Source organism: Pteronotus mesoamericanus, unplaced genomic scaffold (assembly GCF_021234165.1).
Source record: "Pteronotus mesoamericanus isolate MK-2021 breed Mesoamerican mustached bat unplaced genomic scaffold, CSHL_Meso_final contig_169, whole genome shotgun sequence".
Lineage (NCBI taxonomy): Eukaryota > Metazoa > Chordata > Mammalia > Chiroptera > Mormoopidae > Pteronotus > Pteronotus mesoamericanus.
In genome coordinates, this window is record NW_026555068.1 from 27071666 (window position 1) to 27083115 (window position 11450).

Sequence of the window (11450 nt, forward strand, 5' to 3'; positions counted from 1 at the left end):
AATAAGCTAAATGCAGAAAAATGCGCTCCAACTCCTCCCACTTCCTTTGCCTTCTTCAGTCGCAGAGACCCAGGGGCGCGGGAAGAAGGGGGCGGCCGTGGGCACAAGCGGCTTTCCACCCAGGCACTGCCGCCGTGCAGGCTGGGTTTGTTTACGTATTTTTACATAGTTTTTGTAGACTGCATTTATTTATTTTTAGAGAGAGGGCAAGGGAGAGACTGGGAGAGAAACACTGGCCGGCTGCCTCTCGCACGCGCCCTTACCAGGGACGGACCCACAACCCAGGCGCGCGCCCTCCCTGGGAATGGAACCGGGCCACACTGGTCAGGGCGGTCACGTTGTGCTTAGCTTTCAACTTCTGGGCGCTGTATTTTTTAAAGTAACAATCACATTTAGGAAGTGTGCCTCAAGAGCAGTATCAGGTTTGAAAAAATATGAAGTGGGTTTTTTTTTACCCAAATTATCTGTAGAACTAAAAAGCACTTTAAACAATGGGAACGCCGTGGTTTTGATACTGTACACAGTTACGTAAGATGCCACCCCAGGGGGACACTGGGTGATGGGGCCATGGGACTCTGCATTTGCAAATGCTTGTGAGTCTATAATTATTACAAAGTAAAAAAGTTCAAAGAGCACCTTGACCTAATTTAAGTATATACTGCACTTTACTAGAGATCAAGGTCCTCTGTGATTCCTCTGATAGCGCAACAAGCTGTGACTAAATCGAAGCTCTGGGGAGGCAGGGGGCGCTGCAGGCGCCAGACACCCGTGCTGGCTTTAGGGAGCGGCCGCGCACACACTGGCACAAGCTTCGTCCAGTGTCACACTCAAAAACACGAAATGTGTGTACGGGGTGACCCACCAATCCCGCACCCAGGAACATAACTGACAAAAGGAAGAACTCATAGACTCTTTAAGGAACTATTCAGATAAATAGAAAAAAGAAAGAAAACAGCTCATTCATGCCCAGCAGAGGGAAAAGGTAAGACTAGGAGAATTCAGGGTAAAATCACAGACATACAAGGTCACATATAACATCTGCATTAAAAATTCATATTTCAACAATAACAAAAATTTTTTCATTTAAATACGTAAGAACATCACCTTGCCCACGCATTTTCTGTAGAAAAACCTGTTTCACGCAAATGAAATACAAACCTGTGCATTGATGATTTGCTAAATATATTATATTTTCTTTATTTTTTGGCAAATCTCCATATAGCAATATCTAAAAGATAAAACAAAAAGAAGCATTATTTTGGTATTTTAAAGCATGCACTGCTGTAACATCCTAAATAGGACAAGGTCAAAAAACTGACCAACACATGATGTCATGGTTATTTCCAATCATGACTAACAAGTTACTTTTTCTTAGGAGTCTCCCAGAGCATAAATGGAACACAGTTAAAAAGTAAAGGTGCGCCCCCCCCCCGGGGTGCACCGCTCCCGCCGGAGCGGGCCTGCGCCTTCTCCCCTCACCCCGGGGTGCACCGCTCCCACCGGAAGCGGGCCTGCGCCTTCTCCCCTCACCCCGGGGTGCACCGCTCCCACCGGAAGCGGGCCTGCGCCTTCTCCCCTCACCCCGGGGTGCACCGCTCCCGCCGGAGCGGGCCTGCGCCTTCTCCCCTCACCCCGGGGTGCACCGCTCCCACCGGAAGCGGGCCTGCGCCTTCTCCCTCCCACCCCCCGGGGTGCACTGCTCCCGCCGGAGCGGGCCTGCGCCTTCTCCCCTCTCCTTCCCTGAGGTGTGTTTTCTTTGCCCTTTTTGCTCCTCAGCTCCAAGGGCCCCCCCTCTTGCCTCTGTGACTTGCTCCCTAAGCCCACGCAGCCCAGCCGGCTCACTTCTCCCACCTCCGTGATTTTCTAACTAAACTTCTGCTTGTTACAAAATGTTAAGTGTAGGACAGGGTAATAGTCATAAAGTGAGACACAATGATTGCTTTTTCTCTTGAGAACAACACAGGAAGCGCTTGCTGCCTGCTGACATTTGCTGACAGCGACCAGGAGCCGCGCCCGCGGAGCAGCGGCAGAGGCCAGTGAGCATGCAGTGCATGCACGGACACGCAGTGCGAAGATAATGCCACCGCAGGGCCCTGTGTCTGAGAGAGCTGGGCGCTGCCGAGTGAGAGAGAGGAAGAGTGTTCATCACGCAAAGATGGGAGTGACGGGGGAGCCGCGGTGCCTGGGGCCTGCGGACACCCAGGAGGGTCGGACCTTCAGTTTTCCTCTTTTCTGAGGCCCTGCTGCACAAAAAAGTGTAAACACTACTAAAATTTGTATGACTTTCCTCCGCTTAACTTGTCTTTTGTCAGTTTAATTTGCAGGCCCCCACAATAAACCTAAGACAGAGGAAATGTTTTTACTCCTCTACACTGTGATACATTAGTCGCTAAAAGCACAGATTCCAAAATCCTCTATTTGAAATTTTTTTGTCTTCTTTTCAGGGGGGACCTGCCTAGGTGGGGATGGGGCCAAGGGAAGAGGAAAGAGCGAGCAGGAGGCCAGGGGCTTTGGTGCGGTCCCGGGGTGTCTCAGCCTGTGAGCGCACGCGGCGGAGTGGGGGGAGAGCCCGCTCTGCGCGTCCTGGCCTCCGGGCGCCTGTGGGCTGGCCGGGGCAGGAGGTCAGAGCCCCTCCTGGCAGCTGGGGAGCCCTGGGCAGGATCTGGCCACACTGGAGTTGGGGGAGGGGGCGTCTGCTCGGGGCGGGTGGGGGTTGGCTGGGTCTGGGCCACACCGAGGCCACAGGTCTTGTTAACATGAACTGTTTATTCAAAACTGGTCACTGACGAGAAGCATCTCGCCAGCCGACAGGCTGTTCGGATGTCCTCGCCGTGAGAAACTCCCCCTTCTCGTCTTCAGGAAGGGCACGCTGTGCCGTAGGTAGGCGGCAATGCAGAAGGGTGCTGTCGCATGGCCTGGTTTCCACCCAGCCAGTCCAGGGTGTCCAGCGGGCCAGACGGGGACAGCGCATTTGCCGAATGGCTGGGCCAGGCCTTCCCGGCACACGGCGTGGACCCGACACCCAGCTCGATGCCCTTCCGCCGGGGCCAGAGCAGGAGCGCCGGCCTCTCCACACCTGCTCCGCACCCTCAGGACGAGCGTGCCCGCGGCGCCTCCTCTGCACCACCGGGCGAGCCCCGCGAGGCCGCGGGGTGCCTGCGCCAGTGCCTGGGACACAGCGCCCGCCCGCCCGCCCGGAGGAGGCCGGGCTGCGGCTGCTGCCACCGCCCTGGAAAGGACGGTTTTTATTCCGAACTGTGCGAAGTGATTAATGAATAAGAAAAACAGCTATCTAGTCTATCTTCCTAAGAAAATAGTCTCTGATCATGTAGAAATGCACCTACAAAGAATTTCAACCTGAATAAAGTTGCATCTATAACTTAAACTCCATGTTTACAATCATTTGAAATGTATTTTTAAATGTGTTTTTATGCCAAGGAAACACCTCACCAGTAGTAACCCATGACAAGGTTTCTACTATAACGCATACAAACACCACGGCCCTGTTCGGCCCCATCTGCCACATTTCACTGACGAGGAAAATAGCGGGGCCCTGCTTCCCCCCGGAAACTAGATCGCAATGTGAACTCAGTCACTGTCTAATGGCAGGACGCAAAGCTCATCACCGTGCCCCATCTCAATGGAACCTGACGACCGCTGAGCCCCCTCGCACGTCCCCACGCATCTCTCCGGTGCCGTCCTCAGTCTCGGGGCGTGTGTTTCTGAGCGCCTGGGAGGCACAGGTCGCTGAGCCGGGCAGCCTCGCCCACCGCCTCAGGAAGGCGGCAAGACCGCACGACGGTAAGTGCTGCATCTCGGGAGGAGCGCGGGCGGGGAGCCGCCCTTCTGCTGGACACGCCGTGGGGCAGATGGGGGTGGGGGGGTGGCGTCCCACCCAGGTTTTTCGCACTGAGACCCAAACTCTGTCCGGTGTTACAAGATTGTTCTCTGCCAACGTTCCAAATAAAAAACGTCAAATGAGAAGACTTCCTGCGTGTTAGGAGCTCGTATGTTTCCACTTTGAATACCCACCAAAAGAGACAAGAAACTTGGAAGAAAAAATTAAAAACTGACATAGAAAAACTTCTATAGAACAGCATAGCGAGACGGGCAGCGAGGCAGCGCCGGGCACAGGCGGGGCTGGCAGTCCCGCACGCAGCCCCCGGGCCCCGCCGCGCGCCAGGCCCCGGAGCCGCGCTGCCCCGGCTGACCCTGCCGGCGGGGGCGGGGCGCGGGGGGGAGCGCTGGGAGCCAGCTGCTGCCTCCTGCCTCGGTTTCCTCATCTCCACTTCCCTTTCTCTGCTCTGAAACGCACCCCTCCGTGCAGCTTCATTGTTGAACGGACTCCTGTGTACACAGCCCAAGTGTGTTATCTGAGGGTCGAGACTATTTCATCAGAGGAAAACGCGAACACCGGGCACCAGCTTTGCACTTGCCAGAGCTGCCTCCTTTCCAGGCGTCACCAGCCTCGTTTGTTTACGCCTCCGGATCCCCAGCCGGGGTGGCACAGAGTGGGGCTGCCTTCCCCAAGGCACTCACACGGGCACACACATGCACAGCCCCTAAACTAGCCAAGCAACGCCTGCTTATTTGGGGTGTTCGTCGCTAGTTCCTACAGAGAAACAAAGGAAACATAAAAAACCTGAGAGAAGTGCATTGGATCAAAAATTGCAAAATGAACAGGTTTTTCCTGGGAAGTGAACAAAGGTTCCCCTGTCTCGCTGGCGGCTGCAGAGCTCCCTCCGCCTTTCTCCGGCCTCTGACCGACTTCTGTGCCCCGCCTCACTTCTCTGGCTTCGGAGGGGGAGTTCCCGTTTCTCCCCGCGTTAGCTGAGTGAAGAACGCAATTAGACTCTGTATCTGTAGGTCCTGTTAGGTCACAACCTGGCACCTAGTAAGGCCATGTGAAACCCCACCCCTAATAGTGGCATTCACCCCCATTTCCACAAACGCAGACCAGGCGCCCCTGTGGCCTGCTCTGCCCGTTCGCTGCAAGGACAAAAAAATCAAGTCAAGTAGTTCTCCCCTCTGCTGCCACCTCCAAGGGGTTATAATCTGTAAAAGGGAAAACAGGCCTATTAACGCAAGCTGGGATCCCCAGTGCCTACGCTAATGTTACAAACGAGGGGCTGAGGCTTGAGGTGGGGAGAGGTCACGACAGGTGCAGGGGGCTGGGGGCTGGGGGCTGGGGCCCGGGCGGGAGGGGGCACAGAGTCCGGAGCACGCTGGCCATTTGGGGGGGGCCGGCGGGCGGATGCCGCAGCCGGGCCCGTGGAACCGACGGGGGCACACCTGGCCGGGGCAGACTGAGGGCCTCCGTCTCTGCCGGCCGCCTGTGGACACGCCGCGCTGCTCCCTCCCGTTCCAAGGCAAGAGCCGCAGCAGCTCTCAGCAAGGGACACAGCCTGCTGAAGATCCCCAGCAAGGTCCTTCTCTTTGGGCCGCGATGCTGATAAGCGCAGACCCTCCACGTCGAGTGCCTTTCTTGACTGCCCACGTTTTTCCCAGTTGAACACCCTGAGAGATGGCATCTCAGTTCCTCCAGTGTCGCCTCCCCACCCAGCAAAGCGCCTCCGCGGAGCCGGCGCGGGAGCCAGGCTGCCTCGGGTGCCCGGGCTCAACCGCTGAGTGTGCATGTTCTCCGAGCCCGGCTCCCTTGAGTGGAAAATGGGAAGGAGAGGCCGCCTGCAGGGCAGAATGACTGCCTCCTCTCCTCGTCTGCTCTGCTTGCTGCCAGCTGTCCCCGGGATGACCACAAAACCCTGCGGACCGGTGCCCTTCAGAGCTCCAGCAAACATCCTTTGCTCAGGGACGCGCCCCCCCGGCCCAGGGCTAACGCCTCGCAGAGCACAGCGCCCGTCAGCCTCCTCACCGTGCCCCGTCCCACCGGACGGGCGTGAGCTGCGTGGGTGCAGGGGCCTTGGCCCGGCTCCCCCGTCTCCCGCGGGGGCCGGCACAGGGCCTGGGATGGCGTGCACGCTCCGGCACCGAAGGAACGCATGGGAAGCAGGTTCGGGGCGTTTCGGGGAGATGCTGTGTTATCGCTTGGCTTTGGATCGTCTGTCAATTCAACCTTTGTTTAAGAAACCATAGTACAGTAGGAAAATATTAATGGAAAAATTAACTTCTAATTCCGTTTAAGAAGAGGCAACTCTCAGTGTATTCAACGCCACAAGATTAGACAAATTTATGAGAGAGGCAAAGTAAATTGTGAATATAGAATTCCCTGCCATTATTTTACAAAGTTGGCTAGTTGAAAAACTAACTTACTGTATATCAAATTTCACATTTTATTGTTACATTCTGTTAGCATTTGGGGAAGAGGGAGATAGAAAACAGAGAAATCAGACTAAAATCTATGTCAAAATAAATTCCAACAGATTTAAGTGGAAAGAAAACGGCGACTCAAACACGTACTAGGCGTCAACGAGAAGGCGTCTATCACATCACAGACGCTTCCGGCCTACAAACACCAGTGAGCAGTTTCTGGTGCGTTCTATTGGAAGCACGGGAAAGAGCAGAAATTTGTTAAAGAGAAAAGAATTCCAGCGTTAAGAAAAAGTTACAATAACTTTTATCAGCTTCCAAAACATGTTTTAAACAATATTCATTATCAACCACAACTATTCCACGTATCGTTCGCGCAGCAACCTCGGCACCGAGGACAGGCATCTAGGCCAGACACGCGGTCCCTCTGGGGTCCCCTTGCCAGGAGGCCCCGGCACCTGCACGCCCCTCCGCCCCCCGCTCTCTGTACCCGCATTTTTTCACTCCCAGAAGCTTTCCCTCAGCTCCAGCTCCGACACATACACGCGGCCTTTCTTCTGGAGCCCCAGGCACCCCACCCCCAAGCCCCTTCTCTGGCCCTACACAGCTTCACAGCCGTGACCATGCCAGGTGCCAATGCAGTCACCATGTCTATGTACAAGAAATTCTTAGTGGAGAAGTTCTATTGCCTCTAATTTATTAGGTTTCTCTGGTAAGCTATCACAAGATGATAATGTAAGAATCAATTAAGAATTCCGAAAACACAAACACATGAATAAAAAGTTGGTTATCATTATATAGAATAAAGACTGGTTCTGAAAATAAGGCAGCTCAAGTGCTCTATTTGAGGAATATGTGAAGATAACTTTGAAAAGGAGACACTAAAAGCTTATGGGAAATTTTTTTTTACAGGTTTCATTTATTTACTTTTTAGAGAGAGGGGAAGGGAGGGAGAAAAAGGGAGAGAAACATCATTGTGCAAGAAATTGATCAGTTGCCTCTCGCACACCCATAACTGGGGACCTGGTCCACAACCCAGGCATGTTCCCTGACCTGGAATCAAACCAGCGACCCTTGGGTTGACAGCAGGTGCTCAATCCACTGAGCCATACCAGCCAGGGTGGGAAATTATTTTAAAAGTAACCCTGGCATATAAAACCAAGCTCCCTTCACTTTAGCATGTTAAAGAAGGAAGATATCAAATGCTTTAACATACCTAAAGAAACAGGGCAAAGTTAAACTAAAAAACAACACACAACACTGAATGAGCAGAACTCAGGAGTTACTGTTGTAGTGGTTTTGAGGATGACCCCCAAAAAGATGTGCCCATGTCCAAAGCACAGAGCCTGTGAATGTGCCCTTACCTAGAAAAAGGGCCTTTGTAGACTGTTACTGATTCCGAGCTAAAGAGATCATCATGGGTTCCACGGGTAGGCCCCGTAACAAGTGTCCTAAGAAAGGCGGAGGGACATTTGAGACAGACAGAAGAGCAAGAGGCAATGTGACCCCAGAGGCTGAGACTGGAGTGATGTGGCCCCAAGTCAGGGAACGCCAACAGCCACCCGAAGGCGGAAGGGACACAGGAAGTGTTCTCCTCCAGAGCCTCCGCAGGGCATGGAGGCCAACGAACACCTCGATTCCCGACACCTGGCCTCCAGAACTGCTAAAGGATAAATTTCCGCAGTTTTAAGCCACTAAATTTGAGGGGCTTTGTTATGGCAGCCACAGGAACACAACACTATCACCTGAATCAGTACCTCCCGAGTAGCGAAAAGGTGTGTTCTAATTGTCAGTGCATCTCAAATCAAGAGACAGACGCATAAAACTTCTAAAATCCCGAAGGAGTAAAATGGTGAAGAAGGTACCCAGTGGAGTTTCAGTACTAATGAGATTCTAGGAGAACCTTAAAAGTTATAAACAGTAATTTTAGTAATAGCGGTTGAAATGTTTTCCTGTCTGCAAGATGCATATTAAAATAAAGTAGTGAAATCAGGAAAGAACAGAATGTTTACCTAGAATCCAATGTTCACTTACTGGTTGGAAGCAGGTTTACCTGCCAAGCACAGATCATGAACTTCACGGACCTACTTGTTCTTCACCTTAAAAATTCCATGCATAAGAAAATTCTCTGTCTCACAACTATTACGGAGCATTATTTTTAAACTTAGAACTTAAAAGCCTTAAAAGGCTGTTTTTAAAGAAATCTACTTTGAAAATACTTCTGCAATGTATATAATTTAATGGCGAACTCCCTTTCACTCAGAAACCCATAGAACAAACAGGAGGGTCACCATTGGCTTTGCAAATGGAAACTGATGAACAATTCAAGTTAAAAAAAAAAGTCCCCTAGCAAAACAAGAAAAACACACAAAAATGTTCATGGAAACTTGGTGATGACAAAGTCACTGATGAAAACTACTAAGTAAAAAATAAGAATAAGGTGACAGAATGTCTGTTCTTAAAAATCCTTCTCCTTTGGGTTTACATTTTTACATAGCCATTTTTCATTTATTGATTTAATCTTAAAAGAAACCATTAGAAATATCGGAAGGTAGCCTTGTCTACATAGGAACCTCAGATTCTAGGAAAAGGCCCCGAAAAAATAACCTGCTCTATTACTAACCAGCAAAACAAATAACTCTTTGCCACACACACACACACACACACACACACACCCCAAACAAACAAACAAACAAAAAACATGGACAAGAAACTCTTGGGCTTACATTTTTATTAGATGTTCATAACCGGCATTTGAGGATCAGTGTGCACTGAGTTTTAGGATTCCTAACAAACTTCACCAAGGGACCCACATTTATAAAAGGGTATCTATCTGATGGCCCTGAAGTGTAATTCAAAATTTTATCTAATGTTGATCTCATGGTGAATTTTGTTAGGAATCCTAGAATTGATTGCCCAGTGATCATCGACAGATTAATGCCCATGTGCTGAGAAGTCAAAAATAAATTGGAAGTCTATACTGAACAGTAAGATACACAATTTCAGAAACATGGCAAAATTTTACAATCATTTCTTAAAATGAGAATCTTCCTAAACACCAAGAACTTCAATGGTGTATTGTACACGATGTTGCATGGAACATGTTACAGTCTTTGAACAACAATAAAATAGCCCAGCACAAGGAGAGTTGTTTTTCTGAGAGACAGCAGACATTGTCGTATGTTCTGAGTCCAGGCCAGCTGTCATATGTGAAATTAAATACTTAATCGTGGTAAAACCATGTGAAGAACACAGGGGAAATGACAGGTCCGCAACAGTAAAAATCTTAAATGAGGCCCATTTTAAAAGTCAGCTCATGGGAAATCTTTTTCTGGCAGGGCAATCTTTCTCCCCTGGTAAACACAGATTCTGGTTTAAATGGGGACCCAGCTTCTCATAATTCCCCACTCCCCAAAACAACCTGCAACTGGGGCAAACTCAGGTCCTCAGGGACCAACAGCAGTGCCAAAGGTCAAAACAGCAGCCGGGTGGCTGACAGCGGGGTGAAAACAGCTGCGTGTGGGGGGCGGGGGGGGGGAGGCAAAGCAGAAACACAAAAATAAAAAGGAAAAAGAAAAAGAAAGTCATCCTAGTCCCTCCACACCACCAAACCAAGAAAAGAAAAAGGAAGAAAAAAAAAAAAGAGGAGCAACTGAACATAAGCAATAACCTAGAATCAATCTCCTTTTTTCCCAAACTGGGAGATAGGAAAAAAAAAATCACAATTGTTATTTCGTATGAGACTTCAAAAGAACCCAATACAATTAAGAGGTCCTTCTACTTGTTTGTTTTACAAATTTAATCTACACATCCAATCTCCATAGAGAAAGAAAGTAATCAGACAAAAAAGATTAGCCACACATTTAAACCTAGTCCAAGTTGGCAAGAGTTTTATCTATGGCAAGGCTTCTACAGTAACAAATGTATTCATTTGCTCGCCCAGCTTTCACTGGGGAGGAAGGCAAAACAAAGTTGCATTTCTTGTCCAAACAGTAACAACTTGTTTCAAGAGAAAGTCTCGTCTCCGACTTTTCAAAGCGCACTTCTGAGCTTAAACATGACCGCCTTCTCGCAGCAAACGCCCCACACTGTCCACTGCTTGCCCTACTTCCTGCTCATCTGCGCTCCCCGACGCAGGGGTACGGGACGGAAAGGGGGCCCCACTTGCAGCTCAGAGCAAGCGAGCTGCAGCCTCCCAGCGAACTTGGGGGGTCTGCAGGGAGGCACTGGGCCAAAGCTCAGAGCAACACCCGAAACTTCCCCTGCCGTGGGAGGATATTCTGGCAGCACTTGCTCTCGGGGCACACCTGCCCCGCAGGGAGGAACGATCCTAAAAGTCACGGCGCGGCTGGCTGCTTCCGGGCCGGGGTGGCGCCCGTGCGCCCGCGGGGCCCCGGCGGAGAGGGGCAGCAGAGGGGCGCGCAGAGCCTCACCTGCACCCCGGTGTAGTTCTCGAAGAAGAAGAGCACCGTGCTCTGGTAGATGCAGTAGAGCCGGTCGTCCACCGCCTGGTAGAAGCGGGCAGGCAGGAGGGCGGAGAGCAGCCTCCAGGCCCCCCAGGCCAGCACATAGGTGGGGGCCGTGCCGAGCAGCACGACTGCCGGCAGCACGCAGCGCAGCGAGTACATGTGGAGCACCAGGGACAGCAGCATCTTCCCGGCTCCGCACGCGGACTACTCCGCCAGCCCCTCCCCGCGCGGCCGCCTCGGGACGCCCGCGGCCCGCGGCCCGCGGCCGACGGCCAATCACCGGGCCGCGCCCGGCCTCGCCACCGCCCCCTCTCCTCCCCGGGCCGCCGGCCGCACCTGAGTCGTCCCGCCCGCGCGCGCTCGGGCCTCCGTCCTCAGCCGCATGGGCCGCGCCGCCGCCGCGGCTGGGCAGGTTGGCGGGCGGACGGGCGAGTGCGGGGCCGGGCGCGCTGCTCGCGGCCGCGGGCAAGGGAACGCCGCAGCCCTTCGGGGGCTGGTAGCTCAGGGGCGCTCACACCCCATGACCCTATCCCATCACCCAGTGCCCCTGTCGGGGGCGGGGCTCCGCGGCAACAACAAGCCTCCTGATTGGCCCTCCGTTTCCATAGTCCCCCGCCCTCCTCGGCAACAACGCGCCTCCTGATTGGTCAAGTGCGGCTGACGGTTAAAGTGCGATGGCCAAGGGCACGCGGGGTCCGCCGATTCCGGTCTCTG

The 11450-nt window shown here is 52.4% G+C and overlaps 1 protein-coding gene across 2 annotated transcripts in view; it reads right to left on the reverse strand.

The window, feature by feature from the left end:
• The window catches only part of AGPAT5 (1-acylglycerol-3-phosphate O-acyltransferase 5), a 32228-nt gene extending 21213 nt beyond the window's left edge, over window positions 1-11015 (reverse strand). For both annotated transcript variants that reach the window (XM_054566205.1, XM_054566204.1), the window contains exons 1-2: window positions 10701-11015; window positions 1159-1228 (exon numbers count right to left, since the gene is read on the reverse strand). In XM_054566205.1, coding sequence (XP_054422180.1) covers window positions 1159-1228; window positions 10701-10919 — 289 coding nt within the window. In that variant the 5' untranslated portion in view covers window positions 10920-11015. The remainder of the gene's footprint in view (window positions 1-1158; window positions 1229-10700) is intronic.
• Window positions 11016-11450: the final 435 nt, after the last annotated feature.